The 23,472-nt window shown below is 44.1% G+C and overlaps 1 protein-coding gene across 1 annotated transcript in view; it reads left to right on the forward strand.

The window, feature by feature from the left end:
* Positions 1 to 23,472, forward strand: part of LOC138754624 (proproteinase E-like) — a 62,426-nt gene that overhangs the window by 23,186 nt on the left and 15,768 nt on the right. The window contains exons 5-6 of the mRNA XM_069919166.1: positions 713 to 841; positions 9,413 to 9,549. Of these exons, the coding sequence (XP_069775267.1) occupies positions 713 to 841; positions 9,413 to 9,549 (266 nt within the window). The remainder of the gene's footprint in view (positions 1 to 712; positions 842 to 9,412; positions 9,550 to 23,472) is intronic.

Consider the following 23,472-nt stretch of genomic DNA (forward strand, 5'->3'; position numbering starts at 1 on the left):
ACAAAAATATTAGACTGTACCTACTCTGAACCAACTTCACTTGCACAAATATATAAACTTTAAAACATTTTACTTTAGTTTCAATCACATTCTTTGAAAACATTTAACTGTCGCTACATCTGCAGGTTCCTCCCCCTCCACAGAGCCGCCCGAAAGTCTAAAAATAACATTAACGATAATTAAACCTGCCACAAGTTTACAGATAAAGTCTCTGACCAGGGCAACTTTTAGTAAACAGGGGTAAGGAGACACTTTAAGAGAGTCAACCCCAACGGCGAGCGGCAGCAACCAGCTCTTCATCCTGGGCGACGCCATTGTTGTTTCACACAATTTTATTCAAACAGCCCTCCGCTGGCTGAATATTGTCTCCCATCTATACCAAAGGTTTTTGTGTTATTTCAGAGAACATTTACTTTTGCAATTTTAAACTTTAAATTTTTTTTTTAACCTTTAGACATACAGCATGGTCACAGGCCATTTTGGCCCACGAGTCTGTGCCACCCAATTTACACCCAATTAACTTACAACCCCTGGTATGTTTCTTATTTATTTTGATTTTTAACTTTATTTTCTTCTATTTTTGTTTTGCCATTTGCTTACGACTGCCAGTCACTTAAACAGATGCCAGTTCACGATGTGGCAACAAATAGTTTGCTATTAAAACATTCCACTCATTGTACTCATTACTAATGTTGTGCTCTTGTCTTTAAAGTGAAGGTACTAAATACCGAGTTGTACTGGGGAAGTATGATTTGTCGTTAACTGAAGGTACTGAACAATACATCGAACCTGTCAAAATGATTGCTCACCCAATGTTTAATCCCAAATGTCTCACTTGTGGGTAAGTCCAGGCTTTAGTGGAAATTATGATATACTACATCACTGTTGTACAGGCTCTGTAAAAGATTGAGGATATATAAATGTATAAAGCAGGAGAAGGACTGGGCTGTCTGGCCCCAGGCCCTGTTCTGATGATGAAATGTTCAGCCACGTCCCCACTACTTATCTTGCTAGCTCAGCTTTAAAAGCATTCAAAGCCCCTGCTCCTTCTGCCCTCGGAGGAAGAGAGTTTCAAAGTCTCATGACCCTTTGAGAAGAAAACAATCAACCTCTCTCACCCCTCCAACTCCACTAGAGGCAAACTGGCCTGTCTCACCATCCCTCATGAGGACAGCTCTCTGAAACCAAATATTAGTCCAGTAAACCTCCCCTGAATTGCAACTGTTGCAGTCACATCCTTCCTCAAACGAGGAGACCGTGACATTTCTCCGGATAAGTCTCACCATTCTCCGATAAATTTCCTCATTGCTCTTTGTTACAAACCGCACGCAATGAGCAGCAACTGACAATGAACCAGAGAATGTTTAATTTTAAAACACAAATTTTATTTCTTACTCTTAAACTATAATCTTAACTTTTAAACTATCCTTAACATGAAATCTATCCCCAACTATGTACAGGTGTCGTGTGTGTGTGTGTGTGTGTGTGTGTGTGTGTGTGTGTGTGTGTGTGTGTGTGTGTGTGTGTGTGTGTGTGTGTGTGTGTGTGTGTGTGTGTGTGTGTGTGTGTGTGTGTGTGTGTGTGTGTGTGTGTGTTCAGTCTTTTAAATTCAGTGTTGAATTTGATGCCCACAGTTAATGTGGAACTGATGGGGAGACTGGAGTTGTAGATGGTACAGACTCACGAATTCTCCTTGTGTTGCCTTTGAAGAAACGTCCATCTACTCGAGCTGTGGTCATCACACTCCTGGTCCTTTTGTAGGCGAGACTCAAACTGGGTGGCTTCCACAAAGCTTCCAAGACCCTGGCACGAAGCGGCTACGGGCCATGTTCATCAAGAAGAACTGATCGGGGACATTCTTGGTCTCTCCAATAAAATCTCTCACGACTGGAAGAACATACACTTTTAATAGCTTATACCTGAGGGTGGGGTCTTACAGTGACCTTCAGAGGGGCTCAAGGTTTAGACAGGAAACCAGGGATATATATGGGTAGATGGGCCGGCGCTTGGATGCAGAGCCAGCCATCACTATAACACACCATCAGTGAATCTCAGTTCATGGCATTCACCCCTTCCTGCAGAATTTAGGGTCTGTGGATAAAAGACAGAGAACATTGATTCAGAAAAAAAATTCAAAAAATATACATTCATTTACAAATTTAAGTGGTCTGGTGGGGAGGTGTGGGTCTGGAGATCCTGGTGGAGCGCCTGAGCATGGGAGGGCCTTGGTCTCCTGGTCCCCTGGTGAGGGAGGTGGTGGGCAGGGTCTCTGACTCAACAGTGGAGGGAGATGCACTTTCCTCCTGAACTGGATCCCCTGAGGCCCTGTCTGGGAGCAGCGAGAATGAGCTCCATCGCTCGCCGGGCACTTGAGGCAACGGACCCTCTGTTCCAGCAGGTGCCAGGTCCCTGATGGAGACGGTGTCCTCCTTGCCATTGGGTACTCCACATAGGCACACATGGGATTGGCGTGGAGCAATTTCACCCTTTCTACCAGGGAGTTGGTCTTGCTTCTGCTCACGTGCTTCCTGAGAAGGACTAGACCAGGAGTGATGAACCAGGTTGGGAGCGTCGTTCTCGATGCCGACCTTCTTTCAAAATTGAACAGGAACTCTTGAGGAGTCGCAGTACATAGTAGCAACCGGATGGAATTGAGCGCCATAGGAAGGACTTTATGTCAGCGTGAGTCTGGAAAGCCTCTTGCCAGTTTGACAGCCTTCCAGACTGTGACATTTTCCCTTTTCAACTTGCCTGTTCCCTAGAGGGTTGTAGCTAGTAGTCATGCTGAATGCAATGCCCCTTGCCAGCAGGTACTGACATAGCTCTTCGTTCATAAAATATGAGACCCAGTTGCTATGTATATAGCTGGGTTACCCAAACAGGGAGAAAATGGAGTCTTGGGCCTTGATGACTGACGAAGTGGATGTGTCTGGACATGGAATGGTGAACAGGAAGTGGGAATACTTGTCAATGACAGAGAGGAAGAAAGCATTCTCATTCGTGGAAGGGAGAGGTCCCTTAAAATCGACACTGAGCCATTCGAAGGGCCTGGATGACTTGATCAGGTGCGCCTTTGTGGGATGGAAGAAGTGCGGCTTGCACTCCACGCAGATCTGGCAAGACCTGATCATTTCCATTTCCATGGAGTAGGGCAGATTACACACCTTGAGAAAATGAGCCATGTGGGTAACCCCTGGATGGCAGAGCTCATTATGTAGAGACCACAGTTGGCTGGTGTGTGCAGAGGCACAGCTTCCTCTGGATAAGGCATCTGGAGGGTCATTAAGGGCTCCTGGCCGATAGGCCATGTCATAATTGTAGGTGGAGAGTTCTATCCTCCACCAAGAAATCTTGTCATTTTTGATTTTACCCCTCTTGACATTATTAAACATGATTGTGACCGAGCGCTGGTCAGTGAGGAGTGTAAATTTCCTACCAGCCAGGTAGTGTCTCCAGTGCCTCACGGCTTCTACAATGCCTTGAGCCTCTTTTTCCACAGAGGGGTTCCGGAGCTCGTGGCCTTGCAATGTCTGAGAAAAGAATGCAACTGGCCTGCCCGCCTGGTTGAGGGTAGTGGCCAGGTAGTGGCTGCAGCATCACTTTCCACCTGGAAAGGCACCATCCTTCCACGTTCATGGCAGCTTTTGCAATGATGCCATTCTCCACCACGTAGCCAAGGGTAGCCAGACGTTTAGTCCTTCACACACACTTGTTAGAGTTATAAGTGATGTTAAGGGCTTTCAGTGCGTGGAGAAAATTCTGAAGGTTGGCGTCATCGTGTTTAAGGGAATGACCACAGATGGTGCCATTATCAAGGTAGGGGAAGGTAGCCTTCAACCCATACTCATCCACCATTCTGTCCATCTGCCTCTGGAAGATAGAAACCCTGTTAGTAATACCATAAAGGACCCTCCAGAATTCATACAGACGACCGTTAGCCTTAAATGCCGTAAATGGATGGTCCTCGGAACAGATTGGTAGCTGGTGATAGGCAGCTTTCAGGTCAATGGTCGAGTAGATCTGATACTGTGCAATATCATTCACCATGTCTGAAATTCGAGGGAGGGGCCATGCATCCAGGAGTGTGTGCCGATTAATAGTTTGGCTATAGTCAATTACTAGCCTGGACTTGTTTTCCCATTTTAGCACTACCACTTGTGCTCTCCACGGACTGGTGCTAGGTTCGATGATACTTTCATTGAGTAGATGTTGTATCTCAGCCTTTATGAAGTCTCGGTCTGCTGTGCTCTACCTCCTGCTCTTGGTAGCAATAGGTTTGCAGTATGGGGACAGATTTGGGAAGAGAGGTGAGGAGCATGTGGGTTCTGATTTTAGTAATTGACTATAGCCCTCCGTTCTGAACCGTTACGGGGGGGGAGGGGACCAGAATACTCCAAGGTCACGCTTTTAAGGTGACACAGGAAGTCCAGACCCAACAGCACCGGAGCACACAATTCATCAAATACATACAGGTGCATTTTACAAAATTCCCCCTTCAAATGACAAATGCACTATATAATGTTGTTGAATACGTGTAGAGTGCAATTGAGAAGCAAGGACTATACGATAATCACAAGGATACATGTTTAGGTTGTATTCGTGAACAGTCCCTGATTCTATGAAGCTTTTAGTAGATCCTGTGTCGATTAGGCCTTTAGTGGAGAGTCCATTTATCTTCACAGTCACTATGGAGTTGCTGAGCTGGTGAGGTCTGTCCTGACCTAGAACCATCAAGGCTAGGACTCAGGAGACTCCACACTCCACGCTCAAGTGGGCCCCACTTACCTGCCCTGCATGGGTAAGATGGTGTTCACCTTGTGTCATAGCAAGATGGCCACCCTCCTTCCTCTTCTGACAATGATGGCGCCGAGTTTGAATTTGAGTTGCAGCAAGATGGCTGCCGAGCCTTTTCGGAGTTGTTTTCTCTCAGCCACCCTCCGTTGACGGGTCGTGCAGCAAGTGGGTTCAGGTGAATTCGGGGCAGACAGCTTGGGGCTGGAATTGGATCTGGGAGCAATGCAGGCCGCGAAATTCCCTGGGCTTCCCCTCGCGCAGCAGGCCCTCGTCCAATGTCCTTTCTTGCCACAGCTGAAGCCAACTGAGTCTTTAGCCGGGCAACGAGATCAAGGATGCTGGCTCTTGCCGCAGATAAAGCTGTCCCTAGCGTGGGAAGCAGCAGCCATTAGGGCTGGGGTAGCGGGAGCAGCTGGTCCTTGGAAGGGGTCACCTGGGTGAGTGAGCTCGCTGGCTTCAAGGTTGTCATTCTTGAGCTTGGCCTGTTCCAGTGACTTGACCAGTTCAACGTGGTTAGCTCGGTTCTTCTTTCCCAACTCAAGCAATCGCTGCCTCATGTACCTCGAGCAGACCCCCGTGACTAGAATGTCCCAGATCTGTTCTTCTTCATGAACATGGCCCGTAGCCGCTTCGTACCTGCACCTCTTGGCAAGCGTCCACAGATCCAGCAGGTAGTCATTGATGGTCTCTCCTGGCCGCTGGCGACGTATAGCAAGTCAAGGCCTCGCTAGAACCTCGTTTTGTGACTTCAGGTACTGGGCCTTCAACGCCTCGATAGCAGCATCATATGTAGTGCAGTCCCTGATGACCGCATACCCTTTCGTTCCTACCCTCGAAACAAGTGCAGCTCTCCTGAGTTCATCGATGTGGAAGACGTCTCTGGTCGCGTTCAGTTAGGCCTGGAAGCAATCGAGCCCGTATGTGAACTCCTCAGCTGTGACAGGGGACAGAGGGTCTATCAGTAGCAAACCTGGCTTGAGCAGTACTTCCATCCTTTAGGGAATAAGCTAATAAAATTGTAGTGCGAATAAAAGCTCTCATGTCTGGAAGGAGAACATATGCTTTTATTAGCTTATAACTGAGAATAGGGTCTTCAGAGGGGCTTGGGGTTTAGGCGGGAAATCACGATTATATATGGGTAGATGGGGGGGTGCGGAGCTGGGAGGCGGAGCCAGCCATCAGTATAACACACCACCAGTGAATCTCAGTTCACCGCACCTTCACCTTTAAATTGAAACAGTCTCTCCAAGTGGCCTCCAGTGTTTTTCACAATCAAAATGAAGCACGTCACTTTCCAAAAGACCCTCCTGGAACAGGTCAATTGGCCGAAAAGGCTCTGAATTGCTCTGAATGGGCGGCCATAAGAGCTGCTTCATAATGTTGCTTGCTCTCCATCATCAGAATGGTTCTCCCTCGTAAGATCAAAAATGTATCGAATCTGGTCAGTTCTTCCAATGTATCGAATTATCACTCATGTTATGATAGTGTGTGTGTGAAATGTTAAATGTTAACTGTGACCATTCACTCCCTCCTGTCTATACTATCCCTGACAGTGAAAATCCCATTTGACTAAAATGGGAGCTCGTAATACCTCACCCAAAGACAATTTTGATCTGTAATAGGAACATTTTTAACTACAATCTACAACATTAAATAATACCTTCTTTATTGTTCTCTGACCTTTCCCCATCACTTGTGATACCTGCAGACAAACTTTCTGCCACACCACAGGGGCCTCTGCAGTTCTCTGCAGCAATCTCTTACCATTCACATCAAATATTTTCCTGCCAGCTGTCACTTGGCTCTGGAACGACAGATGTGCTCAGAATGGACTCTCAATGACAGGATTTTGAGGAGGAAGGAGGGATTGGGAGCAGGAAAGATGGGACCATCTTGGTCAGGAGCATGAGATGCACTCTGTCACAGTCTGGAATCCCACGTGTTCATGATGCATTTCTTCTCAATTTAATGTTAAAATCTTCACCAAAATGTGATGTCATTTATTTTCTCTTCTTGTTGATATTCTGCTGCCCCTCTCCTGGAAGACCCATCTTTGTCCACAGCACGAAGCGATGACTTTGGATCAGTAGCACCTACTGTTGAACTTACTGAAGAACATTGGAGTGGAGTATGAACCAGATGGTCAACTCACTTGGTGTCAGCCCATCTGAATGATTCTCCCACTGCTTCAGGATCCACATGGTCCCCTTCACCTGCTCTGCATATACTCAGAGATAGTAATAATGTTGGACCTTTCACAGTGGAGGAGGCCCAGGGTAGACAGGATGTTGGGGGTGCAGGAGGTGGGGGAAGGGGGGGAATGGATTTCCGGGTTCAAATGCACACAACCAGTGGCTATTGCGGACAGAGCGCACATGTTGGCTCCTCTACTGACATTAAGGAGGCCACATGGAGAGCAAGCAAATGCAGTTGTCGAGATTGGAGGGGGGTGCAGGTGAATATCTGCCTTTTTTGGATGGTGGAGAGGGAGGAGGTGAACCTGCGATCTGTTTTCTGTCAATCTTCCCACTGAAGGCATATTGAAACGTGAAGATGCTGGAATCGGGACAATGGCAGTATCTGTGGAGACTGGAGGGATGGCCAATGTCTCGGGTCAAGATCCTGCATCCAGACTTCTTAAACTTTACATTTGAATGTAGACATACAGCACACTAATAGCCCCTTTCAGCCCACAAGTCCATGCCACCTAATTAACCTACAACCCTGTACGTTTTAAAGGATGGGAGGAAACCGGAACTCTCAGGGAAAATCCCAGGGAGAACGTACAAACTCCTTATAGACAGCGCCTCACATCCTCAATTCCTGCTCTCAATATCTTCCCAAATCCCAGTTCTCCAGCAGCTCGTGTGAATCCTTCAGCCATTGAGCCTTTTGCTGGTCCAATGCCGTTTAGCCCAGAGTAGAGCAACCTCTGCCCCCTCCGTGAAAGCTGTCTTCTGCCTTTTGGTGGGATTTTCTTCTTCCCAAATGTTGTCAATAGAAGTGCTGCACACACAACAACCTTCTCACTATAAACCTTGACTCCCTGACTAATCAAATACTTGTCATTATCTGTCTTAAATACACCCAACAACCTTGCCTTTGGTAACAAGTTCCACAAACTCACGACCCGCTGGCCGAAGAAATGTTTCTGCATCTATGTTTTAAATTGGCGCCCAGTAATCCTGACATTGTGCCCTCCTGTCCTAGACTCCCCATCCATGGAAACATCCTCGCCATCATTTTATGTCTCTTTGACCCCTCCCACTTCAACATTCTTTCTAATCTCCAGTGAGTAGGCCCAACATTAATCTTCATGTTGGTGTTCTGGAACCACTAACATTTCATTCACCAGCTAAAATAGTGAGAATACAAATACAGTTTAAACTTTTTTAAACATTTAAAAAAATTATATATTTTTTAATTTTTAAGAAAAGAATATATACAAATTACATTTTGCTTTGGAGGTGGTGACAAGGTCTGTGAGAGGTGCTGTTTACAAAGTGTACTGGAATATGATGCTTCTTCCTCAGTTCTACCACAGCTGGCAGCCTGACTCATAAAACAAGAGAAATTACAGCAGAGAAAAAGGCCATTCTGCCCAAATCCTCTGTGCCTGGGTTTATGCCACACACAGTTTCCTCCATTATGTGGGGCATCAACCTTCCTCCTTTATTCATGGAGCCATCTTCCCTTTGGGTGCCTGCTGTGCTTGCCGTTATTTCACCTCCTTCATTGTCCACCATCATCCTTGTAACCCACGGCACTGTTTTGCTTATGAGCAGAATCAGAGCCCCTTTGTGGGCTAAGAGGCAGGATGAGACTGCCTTGACTTGAAATATAACCTGAACATTTAAATCTCCTGATCTAGGTTGGTGCAGTGTGGGGTTGGAGAGCCCCATCTCTATTGGAGGTCAGTCTTGAACACCAATTTGACCCATTGGTGTACATTAACTTCCATGCCTTGTGGCATCAGGGAAGGGGAAACAGGCAAGGTTTATGCTTATTGGCCTTCTGCTGTTCCTCTCATGGTGACAGACTTTCCCAATCCCTAGATGTATTCGTCAAGGAGTTCCAGGGATTCTCTGCAACCTTCAGGAACAGTGAAGCAAATGAGAGAAGTGTGGAAGTGAAAAGGTTGTCTGTGTGTTTGGACTGCTACTGACAATGGGTGCTGGTGTGGGCATCATGGCCTGACAGCTCCCCATTCGATCTTGACCTCTGGTGCAGCCTGGGGTTTCCACTTTCTCACATCACTGTCAGTTTCCCAGCTTCCAAAGATGTATCTATGGTGATTAATTGGCCTTTCTGAATGATCTCTTGGTTAAATAAATGGAAAAATACCCAAAGGAGGCTTGGTGGGCTTGTGAGAGAGTCTTGTGTGTAAAGCAAAACAAGGGGGTGGGATTGGTCTGCAGGGAGCTGACACGTTGCTGATGGGAGGAATGGCCTCCATCAACAGGTTTGCTGAACAGGTTTAGGGGCTGTTCATCATTTCTTCCCATAACACTCCACCTCCTGTGGTTTATAATCATCTGTAAATTATGTTCCCATAGATTTGAAATAAAATTTAAAGCATATTTAACTGAAAGTAAGGTATTTGCATTATTACTTGTAGGTTTGATTTAGCTTTGTTAAAGCTCTCCTGGCCTGTGGTCTTCACTGATAAAATCAGACTATCGTGCCTTCCTTTAGCGGGCGAAGAACTACCGGATAACTACACCTGTGTTGTGAGTGGATGGGGAAAGTTCAATGGTACAGTATGTCATTTCGAATTAGCTTTGAAAGACAAAAAATAAAAATAACTAACATCAAGTCTAAGTAAAACATCTGCTTGGTGGTTCTAAACTGGTTCACTCGAGGCACGTTGCTTGAATAGTTTGGGCTGGGAACCCATTCACAGGGGAGGTGGGACATTGGGGTGGTCACCTCTCCATCAGTCACCAGTATGGGGGGGGGGAAGGGTTGGAACATTGGGATGATCACTTCTCCCATCAGTCACCAGTACAGAGGGGAGGTGGGACATTAGGGTGGTCACCTCTCCATCAATCACCATTAAAGAGGGGAGGTGGGACATCAAGGGTCACATTTGTTGCCTTCCAGTTCATGGGAATCACGAGAACATCAGGGATATTGGGAACTGTCCACAATCCCTTATCTCAATAGTCAGCTCTTGGGATGAGGACTTCTGTTCCTGGATACTCATTGCTGATCTGTCCCACTGATTTCTGCGGCATTGTGTGATCGCTGACCCTCATTTTGCTCACCTCCTCCTTCACTCTCCAGCAGGGTTACTACATTTCTGTGAATGCAGACTCAAAGTCCATATTTAACATCACTGCCATTTTTAATTACCTACATCATTTGTCAGGCTGCAAGATATACTTTTATCTTCCTTGTTATCTGGAGATTTTGCACTTGCTGTTTCTTGCTGGATTGCTTGGGTTCTACTTCCCTAAACTTCAACAATGTCTTTGTCCTACTTTCATTTATTTGGGGACTCCCCTTATTTTTAGGCTCACTGTTCCGAACCAGGATTTTTATATGTAAAACACAAAAATCTGTAGAAACTGTGGTTGAAGTAAAACACAATGCTGGAGAAACTCGGCAGATCAAACCATGTGCTTTATACAGCAAAGGTTAAAATGGAAGAAACTCAGCAGGTCTTCCAACATTGTGTTTTTACAGGATTTTTACATATTCGTTCCAAACTATGCATTAAGTTTTAAAAAGTAAGATATGAAAGTCAGCAGACACCACAACACAAATCTAGGAAAACGCAGCAGGTCAGTGTCCTTTATACAGCAGAGATAAAGGTACAAAACCAACATTTCGTGGTTGAGCCCATCAAGCCCATCATAATTTTTAAAACTTGCCATTGCCTTTTATTCAAGTATTTTATTTAAGAATTTAAAAACCACATCCATGTATACATATTGAATAAAACTACAAGAGAATAAAACACGTGGTATATTATATATATAAAAAAAGCTATCCCTCTCTCCCTCCCCCTTCCCCCCACCCACCCACCCTCCCCCAAAATATATCAGAGAAGGAAGAAAAAAAGAAAAGAAAAAAGAAAGAATTGGGAGAATGTCAAAAAGATATAAAGTCTCAATACTAATAATAATGGAACTGGGGGTTACCAACAGGATGGACTTTCAGAGAGTCCAAATTTTCAAACCAATGTGTTGTAAATATGGGCTCCATATTTTCAAAAATATTTGATACATTACATTGATAACGTTATTTTCTCATAGAATACAAGAACGCATTTCAGTATGCCATCTCTCCATACCTAAATATGGGCTCCATATTTTCAAAAATATTTGATACTTATTACATAGATTATGTTATTTTCTCATAGAATACAAGAACGCATTTCAGTATGCCATTTCTCCATACCTAAATTTGCACTTGATTTCCAAGTAATGGGTATGCACTTCCTAAAAACAACTAAAGCCAATCGTAAAACTTGTCATTGCTTGACAGCAATAGATCTTTTTAATTGCCCAATTTGTCCACGCCGACCAGGTTGTTTACCTATCGAGTTTATTTTGATTACTTACATTTGGCCCACATCCCCCTAAACCTTTCCTATCACTGTAGAAATGTCTTTTAAACATTGTCATTGTTTCTGTCTCCACCGCTTCCTCTAGCAACTCGTTCCACACCTACCATCAACTCTCTGTGTGGAGATTCTGTCTACCAATGATGAAGGGCCTGTTCCTGGGCCATACGACATTCCAGCTAATAGCAGGTTGGACTGATAATCCCTGGTGGGACCACTGCTGCACCTTGTTCAGGGAGGTGGACAGCATAGAATGTCAGTGGTCAGCTGGAAACTTAGTTCTCTTTGAGATTGAGAAAGATGGTGAGATATCTCACAGTATCCATAATGAACAGATGCTCTCTTGTTCTTCTTCTGAGCAGCTGATCTATGCTGTTGGACTCTACAGTGGGATCATAGTCAGGATTAAAGCCAAGGTTAATAGGCATAGGGATTTCAAGTGATATTGGGGAAGGGAGAGGTGTATAACAGGCATAGGCAACATGGAGTAAATGAGGTACTTGAAGAGTATAAAAAATACAAGAAAAACCTCAAAAAATAAATCAGGAAGGAGGTGAGGTTGCTTTGGCAGACAATGTGAAGGAAAATCTTAAGGGTTTCTACAGATATATTAAGAGCAAAGGGATAGTAAGGGACAAAATTGGTCCCCTTAGAGATCAGAGTGGTTGGCTTTGTATGGAGCCAAAAGAGATTAGGAGAGATCTTAAATTTCTTTTTTTTTCATCAGTATTCACTCAGGAATGGGTACAGAATCACGGAAAGTAAGGAAAATAAGCAGTGAGGTCTGTCTTAAAGCAAATAAGGGTGGATAAATCTCCAGGGCCTTGAGGGAGGCTAGTGGAGATATTGCAGGGACTCTGGCAGAAATATTTAGGCACGGATGTGGGTGCCGAGGATTGGAGGGTAGCTCACGTTGTTCTGTTGTTTAAAAAAAAGGCTTCAAAATTAACCCTGGAAATTATAGGCTGTTGAGCCTGACGTCAGTAGGAGGTAAATTATTGGAAGGTGTCTAAAGAGATCGGACATACGATTATTTTGCTAGCCAGAAACTGATTACAGAGAGTCAATATGGCTTTGCGTTTAACCAATCTTAGAGTTTTAGAGGAGTTTACCAGGAAAGTTGATAAAGAAAAGGCAGTGAATGTTGCTACATGGACTTTAGTAAGGCCTTAGATAAAGTCCCACATGGGAGGTTAGTCAAGAAGGTTCAGATGCTTGGATTCAATAATGGCTGGACAGGAGAAGCCAGAGAGTACTAATGGAGGCCTGTGACTAGTGAAGTGCCTCAGAGATCGGTGCTGGGACCAGTGCTGCTTGTCATCTATATCAATCAATCTGGATGATAATGTGGTAAATTGGATCAGCAAGTTTGCAGATGACACTAAGATGTGGACAGTGAAGAAGGTTTTCAAAGCTTGCAGAGGGATCTGGACCAGCTGAAGAAATGGGCTGAAAAACAGCAGATGGAATTTTATGCAGATAAGTGTGAGGTGTTGCATTTTGGAAGGACAAAGCAAGAAAGGACGTACACGATAAACGGTAGGGCACTGAGGAGTGCAGGAGAATGGATGGATCTGGGAATACAGATATATAATTCTCTGAAATTGTAGTCATAGGTAATAGGGTTGTAAAGAAAGCTTTTGGCAATTGGCCTTCATAAATCAAAGTAATGAGTATAGGAGTTGGGATTTTATAGAAAAGTTGTACAAGACATTGAGGAGGCCAAATTTGGAGTATTGTGTGAAGTTTTGGTCACCTAACTACAGGAAAGAGCACAGAGAAGATTTATTAGGATTTTGCCTGGACTTCAGGAACTGAGTTACTGAGAAAGGTTAAACAGGCTACAACTTTATTCCCTGGCATGTGGAAGAATGAGGGGAGATATGATAGGGGTATTTAAAATTATGAGGGTGATGGACAGAGTAAATACAGGTCAGCTTTTTTCACTGAATGTAGGTGAGATACAAACCAGAGGACATGGGTGAAAGGGGAACAGTTTACGGGGAACATGAGGGGGAGCTTCTTCACACAGAGAGTGGTGGAAGTGTGGAAAAAGCTGCCAGTTGAGGAGGTGAATGTGGGCTTAGTTTTAACATTTAAGAGGAATTTGGACAGGTACGTGAATAGGAGAGGTATGGAGGGTGCAGGTCAGCAGGACTAGGCAAAAAAAAAGTTTCGGCACAGACTAGAAGGGATGGAGGAGCCTGTTTCTGTGCTGTAATCTTCTATGGTTTTATGGTTCTAAATTCAAATTCAGTCACCATTAGACTGCCCATCATTGCCTTGCATCTCATTTGTTTGGTTGTTAGAAATACACAGGTTGGATGCTCGGTCCCCACTCCAGAAAAAGAGCAATTGCTGGGTCTTCCTCAGACTTGGAGATACTGTAGCAGGCAAACCAAACCTAAGACATGAGAAATTTTGTTTGAACAGAAGTACTGCCATTTAAATTTACATTTTAAAATTAGACAAACCGACATACAGCATGGTACAGACCCTTTTGGCCCAGGAGGCCGCGCCACCCAATTGTACTCAATTGACCTACAGCCCTGATACTTTTTGAAGGCTTGGAGGAAACTGGAGCACTCGGAGGAAACCCACACAGACACGGGGAGAATGTATAAACTCCTTACAGGCAGACCAGATTAGAACATGGGTCACTGGCATATAACAGTGTTCACTAACCGCTAGGCTAATCGTACCGCCCTATCATCACAATCAACTTTGATAAACTTTTGGGGTGGTCACGAGATAGAGTAGTGGCTGGTTAGGGAAAACCAGCCCTCCACAGAGAAAGTTGAAAAAAAGATAGAAAAACAAAGCAGAGAGGGAAAACATAAAAAGGTTGCAAGATAAAAAAGTTTAAGAAGAACCTGAGGTCAGCTCCAAAGAAGGAAAAGACTACAATTGCAAGCAAAGAAGAAGTGAAGAAATTGCTGGAAATAAAAGCGGAAGTCCATGAGCAGGGAGCTCTCCCGAGGAGGATGACCTGAGCTGAGAAGCCGGTATGTGGGCAGCTCGGGGGCGACTTCCCTCGGGACGGTCTAGAACGCTGGCTTGCGGAGTCTGAAAAAGAAATGCCAGTACACATGCACAAGGAGTCACAAATGCATGGTACGCATATTAAGGAGGGCGCCGAAGGGAACGGATGCCGACAGAAAGACGCTGACTCCGTAATGGGAGCAGCCGCGGAGAAGACAATGATAGAATCAAGATCAACATGGAGCCAAGAAATGGAGGAAGAGAAAGACCCAGGTGGTAAATAAGGAATACTTTGACAGTCAAATAAAGCTTCTAATGGAAGCAATAATGGCTGAGTTCAGAACTATTAAAAAACCATGCAAGAAACAGATGTAAAAATACAAAGAATGGAGAAGTCTACGGCAGAAATGAGAAAGCGAAGAGATGAAGTAGAAGACAGAGTGATAGGCATGGAAATGGAGGTGAATGAGAAGAGAAAAATTAGAAGATGGAGAAAAGGAGATTAAGACATGACTTAGTGACATTTTAGAGAATTTTAGTCGATGTAGTAATATAAAAATAATGGGCCTGAAAGAAGGTGAAGAAGAGGCGGATATAAAAGGATTTATAAAAAGATGGATCCCACTGATCTTGGGAGTAGAAGAACTCCAAGAAGAGATAGAAATTGAAAGAGCCCACAGAGCATTGGCGCCAAAACTGCAGCCACAGCAGAAACCGCAATCCATACGAATAAAACTACTACGATATACAACGAAAGAGAAAATATTGGAACTTGTGATTAAAAGAGTGAAATAAAACAAGAAAACATAATGGAAAACATAATTTTTTTATCCAGATATAAGCTTGAAGTGTAAGGAGTTTAATTTAACAAACTGTACTATGGATAAAACTTTGTGTTACGGCATCCAACTGTATTGAAGATATTCATCCCTGGTGGGCAAAATAGATTGTTTTCAGATCCAGAAGCTCGTTGCTTTGCAGACCAAGGACCAAATAAGCAACAAGAAGAGGAATAAAGAAAATAATAAAAGGACGGTCAAGATAATGTATATAAATAAGTTTGAAAGTTAATAGTTCGAGTACAGTCATTTAAGAAAAAGGAGGTAAAAAAAGGCTTTTTTTTAAGAATAATAGTGATTTCTCTAGGGGGAGGGCTGGGGAGGGGGGAGAAACTGCCCACTGTGAAATCTGCTGACATTTGAGGCATATAATGCAACCCATGTAGAAAAGGGAGTTGAGGTTGTCTTTCGACCATCTTGATCAACTATCAATATGGCCTTCACCTTCCTCCAACTGCAAGAAAGATGCATCGAACAACGCAAACCCCTCTATGTGTGCTTCATCGACCTCTCCAAGGCCTTTGACTATGTTAGTCGCTCTGGCCTATTCCATGTCTTAAAACGTCTTGGCTGCCCTGACACACTACTGCCCATCATCGTCCAGTCCAATTCGATGGCTCGAGATCAGAAGAGTTCCCAATCCGCTGCGTTGTAAAACAGGGCTGTGTACTCGCTCCAGTTCTGTTTGGAATTTTCTTCTCTGCTCTTCTGCGCCATGCCTTTCCAGGGGCTTCAGGAACAGCTCTGCAGAAAAGGAGCTCTGGAAAACTTTTTAATCTGTCACGGCTCTGGGTCAAGACCAAAATCAGAAGAGTTATGATTCGAGAACTGCTCTATGCAGATGCTGCTTCCTTCGTGGCTCACTCCAAGCTAGAGCTGCAAACGTTGTGTGATGTATTTACATCTGCCTGCACTGAATTTGGTCTGAAAATTAGCCTGGGCAAGATGGTCATCTTTAGCCAACAAACCCACGACACTCCATCATTGAAGTCAGTGCTCGCCGATGTAGAGAAATTCTGTTATTTGGGCTCCACTATGACAGCAACAAACTCATTTGGCGCAGAACTGGACACACGCCAAGGAAAAGCATCCACTACCTTTGGATGCCTCCGTGCATGGGTGTGGGATAACTGCCACCTCTCCATCAAGTTGAAGATCCGAGTCTATGAGGCCTACATGCTGAGTACTCTTCTCTATGGCTGGGAATCCTGGGTCACATACCAGAACACCACCATAACGCATTCCATTTCCGCTGCCTGAGACCCATCCTAGGCTACTCATGGCACGACAGAGTCACAGATGTCCAAATCCTGGAGAAGACTGGAAGTACAGACCTCTACTCAATCATCCGCGCTCGCTGCCTGCGGTGGGCTGGCTACATTGTCCGTATGGAGGATGGCTGATTGCCCAATGATGTCCTCTATGGTGGGCTACCAGATGCTCCCCGCCCTCTTGGCCATGTCTTTGCTACAAAGACTTAATCAAGCACGATCTCCAGTCATTCCATGCCAACCATATTGACTGGAAGGGCCTCACAAAAAATTGCACTGTATGGCTTACTGCGATTCGCAGTGGCACATCACAATGTGCCAACAACTACAAAGAGTTCTGTGAGGGCAGAAGAGCTACAAGGCACCGTGCTCATCTTTGATCATGAAGGGATGGGCCATGATGATGGTTGTCTTGCGAGGTGGCAAGGGCAACTCACTAAAGGGGGATTTTATGTGCTTTTCTTCAATATTATTCTTTGGTTTTCATATGGTTTTTGTTATTTTCCTACTAGTTGTGTCGTCACATATAGTAAAGAATAAGAATAATCTAAAGAGTGATTTTGGAAGAAGGGAGATGGAAGGATTGAAGAGGTGGAATAGAGGTGAAAATGGATGGATAAGATGAATACATTGAAATATATGACTATTAATATTAATGGAATTCACAATCAAATTAAGAGAAAAAAGTTACTGACACTACTTAAAAAGGAGAAAATAGACTTAGCATTTATATAAGAAACACACTTAACTGAGTTAGAGCATCGTAAACTGAAGAGAGTTTGGGTAGGCCACCGAGTTGCATCATCATACAATTCAAAAGCCAGGGGAGTTGCTATATTAGTTAATAAGAATCTGCCAATTAAGTTAAAGAAAGTATTAACAGACCCAATGGGCAGATACATAATGATGATATGCCAAATTTATTCCGAATCTTGGAACTTGTTGAACATTTATGCACCTAATGAAGGAATTTATGAAAGACTTTTTTTAAAGATAGCAGACACACAGGGACACATTTTACGAGGGAGAGGCTTTAATTTTAACCTTGACCCATCAATAGATAAAACCGGGAAGACAACTACAAAAAAATAAAGCAGCTAAATTTACATTAAACTCCATGCATTACATGAAGATCATTGATATATGGAGAAAACCACATCCAAAAGAAAGAGATTATTCATATTATTCAAACAGACATAAAAGCTATTCTAGGATTGATATGTTCTTGTTGTCGGCTCAGCTTACCTAAGAGTAGCTGCTATGAATACTTAATTACAGGCACTGCCAAAAAAAAATTGTCACAAACATGTACAGCAAATTCCAATACAAGGAAAATAATGAAGCAATATATGAAGCCAAACAAGGTTGGGAAAAAAAATTAAGTATATGAATAAAGAATGAAACATGAAAGGAACTATGTGCAGGTATCTTGAGTAATACAATAAATACTTGGTTTTGTATGATATAATTGGCTCCATAGACTATATGTTACACCTCAAAAGTTAAAAGAATGGAATCCAACAATATCAGACAGATGCTTCTGTTGTAAACAATAAATTGGAACAACATTGCACGCAATTTGAACATGTACAAAAGTGAAAACTTTTGGGGAGGATTTAAACCTAATATTAAATAGAATTACAAAAAAAGATATCAAAAGACCCAAAAATCTTCCTGTTAAACATAAAAGATAAAGAATTAGGCCTAAAAAGGTGCATAATGATACTTGGAAATGGAAACAACCTGAAAAATACAACAAGGGTTCATAGAAATGAAATAGAAATTATCTACAATCTAAAAGACAAATATGCTCTTTTTGAACAAATTTGGCAACCATACAAATCTCTTGGCACCTGCCACGTTGACCACCGCCAGTGGGTTGATATCGCCTCAAACCGTGCATCTTGGCGCCTCACAGTTCGGCGGGCAGCAACCTCCTTTGAAGAAGACCGCAGAGCCCACCTCACTGACAAAAGGCAAAGGAGGAAAAACCCAACACCCAACCCCAACCAACCAATTTTCCCCTGCAACCGCTGCAACCGTGCCTGCCTGTCCCGCATCGGACTTGTTAGCCACAAACAAGCCTGCAGCTGACGTGGACATTTACCCCCTCCATAAATCTTCGTCCGCGAAGCCAAGCCAAAGAAAAAGAAACATAGAATATATTAGAAACCACCAATTTCAGACCCCCATCTCTTGAAGTGATGTTACAAGTACAAAAGTCATTAGATATAATATATTGGACGACATGATTTCTTTTTCTTCTCCTTTGTGTTATTCTATCCTTTATTTCTTCTTCCTTCTTTCTTTCATTTCCTGCTTTAAGTTATAGGGGGTGAAGTGGATGGGGGGAAAGGGAGGGAAAATGAAAATGTCACTGTGTATATTTTAATACTGAATGTTTGTATATATTGTTCCTGATGTGGTTCACGGTGAAGTACTAAATAAAAAAAAATGTGAAAAAAACATTTTGATAAACTTTGATCTGCTCATTGGTTTGGCTACCTGAGAGTCTGACGATGGAGAAGTCGCAAGCGTCTGTCTGCAGTGAGATGGTGGAATGCAGGGACTTCAAGTTAATTTCAGTTGAATGAATTACAATTGCCCAAAAGGTTGTCTCCAGCTATTTGGTGATCCTGTCATGAGATGACCACAAAGTTCTGTCCAGCTTTTTAGTGTCTATTCAGTTCAGCAACACCTAGAGATAAGGAGATATATTTAACCGGACCTCCTCTACACCATGCGTTGAAACCCTTCAAAATGCAAGGGGCTGGTAAATGGGTGTAATTAGGTGGTACAGGTTTCAAGGACTGGAAGGGGCTTCCTACTCTACTGTATCACTAAAATTAAAATCAAAAATTTAAGATGTTGTAGGAGTGTAAATCGAGGTGAAGTGTAAATCAGATCAGGCATAAATTGAGGGACTGTATCTTCATTATCTGACCATAGACCAAACGTAACTCACTCCCTCCTTTTCAATGATTTACTGGAATCAAGGACTATCTCACCTCAGGTTGGCCTTCACCTCTTGCTGAGTTGTAGCGCAGAACTGAATGTCCACATTGGTTGCAAGGCTGTGGAAATTGTGAAGCGAATGAACCTTTTGTTGGAAGGAAGAAATCATTCCAAATTTCCGATTCAAATAACTTATTTAGGGCTAAGTGATTGATTGCAGCACTTTGCTGGTATGACGGAAGGTCAGGAAATTTATGATACAAAGTAAGTCCATTCAGCCCATCACATCTGATCTAGGTGAAATGGAGCCTTCTGACATAATCCTCCCCCCAATACTCTGTCCAAAGCCCCATATATTCTCCTTTATCACTCACTAGGCCCCTCATTGGTTTCAACATCTTAATTAAGTGTTCCTTCTGCTCCAACTGTTCCACAGCTGAATACTCTTATCCACATAAATCTCTTCTACAATCATTGCAGGGAAAGAACAACAGTTTTGATTTACTCTAATCATATTCTATGCCTTTCAAGTCAGGACATTGAATTTCATTCAATAATTGACCATGTTCTCTGGGTATTAAAATTCTTTCCATATGGAATGATCCTGAAATGTTTGTACCAAATGGACAAATCTCAGATGATAAAATGCTTATAAAACCATAAGATATAGAAGCAGAAATACACTATTCAGCCCAACAAGTCTGCCACGCCATTCAGTCCTGAGCTGATCCATTCTCCCACTCAGCCCCATTGGCCGCCCTTCTCCCCATAACCTTTGATGCCCTGGCTAATCAACTATCTATCAATCTCTGCCTTAAATACACCCAATGACCTGACCTCCACAACCACCTGTGGCAACAAATTCCACGGATTTTCCACCCTCTGGCTGAAGAAATTCCTCTGCATCAAGGCGGCACAGTTACTGTGACGGTTAGCTCATCTCTGTTATAGTGGCAGGAGTAGGCGATCTAACCGGCTCCACCATCTAATAAAATCATAGGCTTATCTCCACCTACCTGCCTTTACCCCATATCCCTTAATTCCCCTACTATGTAAAATTTTATCCAACCTTGTCTAAAATATATTTACTGAAATCGCCTACACTGCTTCAACGGGCAGCAAATTTCACAGATACACAGATTTCACCCTCTGGGGGAAAGCAGTTCCTCCACATTGCTGTCCTAAATCTACTCCCCTGGATCTTTAAGTGGTTTAATCCGCTAGTTTTAGTTTCCTCCACTCATGGGAATGACTTACTGACCTCTATCTCATCTATGCCTTTCATAATTTTACACGTTTCTATACAATCCCTGATCATTCTTCTAAATTCCAGCGAGTACCGTCCCAGACAACTCAGTCTCTCTTCATAGGCTAAACCCCTCAACTCAGGAATCCACCTGGTGAACCTCCTCTGCACTGCCTCCAAAGCCAGTACATCCTTCCTCAAGTAAGGAGACCAGAACTGCATGCAGAACTCCAGATGTGTCCCCACCAGTATTCTGAATGAAGGAAGAATGAGGATGAGGGAGAGGAGAAGATGGAGCTACAGGAAGAGCAGTTGCCATGAGAAGTTGACCATGCCAGATGCCACAAGAGGCATGGTCTCTGCCAAGCTGTAGTCTGAGAACCACTGATTTCCAAAGCTTCACCTCAGGACATTCCTTGGGTTTCCGGTCCATCCATTAGCCATCGTTGGACAAAGGGATCACTCACTTAGCCATAGCCAATCATTTCATCATGGCCAAGGGGAAATGGTAAATAAGGCAAGTAGTTGCCATTAAGATAAACCCTAAGATCTTCATGAACTAACGTCTGGTGTGAATATATAGTCATTCAGATGGAAAAGTAAATGTTAAGAGTCATCAAGGAACAGATAGTAAAAAATTCCATTGATCCAATCTCTTTTCAGTGCCAACCTCTCAGTCCAAGATTCCGCCCTGCTCCAGCTCCCTCAACAGCCCCTAAGGCTAGAGCTGGATGAGGTCCTCACCCGGGAAGAGACATATAAGGCAAATGAACAACTGAAAAGTGGTAAAGCAGCAGGTATGGATGGAATCCCCCCAGAGGTCTGGAAGGCTGGCGGCAAAACTCTGCATGTCAAACTGCATGAGTTTTTCAAGCTTTGTTGGGACCAAGGAAAACTGCCTCAGGACCTTCGTGATGCCATCATCATCACCCTGTACAAAAACAAAGGCGAGAAATCAGACTGCTCAAACTACAGGGGTATCACGCTGCTCTCCATTGCAGGCAAATTCTTCGCTAGGATTCTCCTAAATAGAATAATACCTAGTGTGGCTGAGAATGTTCTCCCAGAATCACAGTGCGGCTTTCGCGCAAACAGAGGAACTACTGACATGGTCTTTGCCCTCAGACAGCTCCAAGAAAAGTGCAGAGAACAAAACAAAGGATCAATGTTGACCTCACCAAAGCCTTCGACACCGTGAGCAGGAAAGTGCTTTGGCAAATACTAGAGCACCTCGGATGCCCCCCAAAGTTCCTCAACATGGTTATCCAACTGCACGAAAACCAACAAGGTCGGGTCAGATACAGCAATGAGCTCTCTGAACCCTTCTCCATTAACAATGGCGTGAAGCAAGACTGCGTTCTCGCACCAACCCTCTTTTCAATCTTCTTCAGCATGATGCTGAACCAAGCCATGAAAGACCTCAACAAAGAAGACGCTGTTTACATCCGGTACCACACGGATGGCAGTCTCTTCAATCTGAGGCGCCTGCAAGCTCACACCAAGACACGAGAGCAACTTGTCCGTGAACTACTCTTTGCAGACGATGCCGCTTTAGTTGCCCATTCAGAGCCAGCTCTTCAGCACTTGACGTCCTGTTTTGCGGAAACTGCCAAAATGTTTGGCCTGGAAGTCAGCCTGAAGAAAACTGAGGTCCTCCATCAGCCAGCTCCCCACCGTGACTACCAGCCCCCCCACATCTCCATCAGGCACACAAAACTCAAAACGGTCAACCAGTTTACCTATCTCGGCTGCATCATTTCATCAGATGCAAGGATCGGCAACGAGATAGACAATGGACTCGCCAAGGCAAATAGCACCTTTGGAAGACTACACAAAAGAGTCTGGAGAAACAACCAACTGAAAAACCTCACAAAGATAAGCATATACAGAGCTGTTGTCATACCCACACTCCTGTTCGGCTCCGAATCATGGGTCCTCCACTGGCATCACCTACGGCTCCTAGAACGCTTCCACCAGCGTTGTCTCCGCTCCATTCTCAACATTCATTGGAGCGCCTTCATCCCTAACATCGAAGTACTCGAGATGGCAGAGGCCGACAGCATCGAATCCACGCTGCTGAAGATCCAACTGCGCTGGGTGGGTCACATCTCCAGAATGGAGGACCATCGCCTTCCCAAGATCGTGTTATATGGCGAGCTCTCCACTGGCCACCATTTCAGAGGTGCACCAAAGAAGAGGTACAAGCACTGCCTAAAGAAATCTCTTGGTGCCTGCCACATTGACCACTGCCAGTGGGCTGATATCGCCTCAAACCGTGCATCTTGGCGCCTCACAGTTCGGCGGGCAGCAACCTCCTTTGAAGAAGACCGCAGAGCCCACCTCACTGACAAAAGACAAAGGAGGAAATACCCAACCCCCAACCCCAACCAACCAATTTTCCCCTGCAACCACTGCAACCGTGTCTGCCTGTCCCGCATCGGACGTCAGCCACAAACGAGCCTGCAGCTGACGTGGACATTTACCCCCTCCATAAATCTTCGTCCGCGAAGCCAAGCCAACGAAACATAGTACAAGTAAGATGCAGTACAGAAGTGCAGGTTACATTTGATATGAAGGAATGGCAACATAATTTTGCACATTTTGGGGTTCATCCAGGAAGCTGATAATGGCTGGCAAGGAACTGTCCCTGTATCTGGTGGCAGGTGATCTCACACTTATGAAGAGTGTGTGTGACTAGCATGGTATGAGCCTTTTTCCAAGGCACCAGGAGTTAAAGATGGAGCCTCCAGAAGAAGGAAGAATCCATGGCCTTTTAGCCAATAGACTAGCCGTTCAGTGAACCAGTTAAGGAAG

This window comes from Narcine bancroftii, chromosome 2, assembly GCF_036971445.1.
Source record: "Narcine bancroftii isolate sNarBan1 chromosome 2, sNarBan1.hap1, whole genome shotgun sequence".
Lineage (NCBI taxonomy): Eukaryota > Metazoa > Chordata > Chondrichthyes > Torpediniformes > Narcinidae > Narcine > Narcine bancroftii.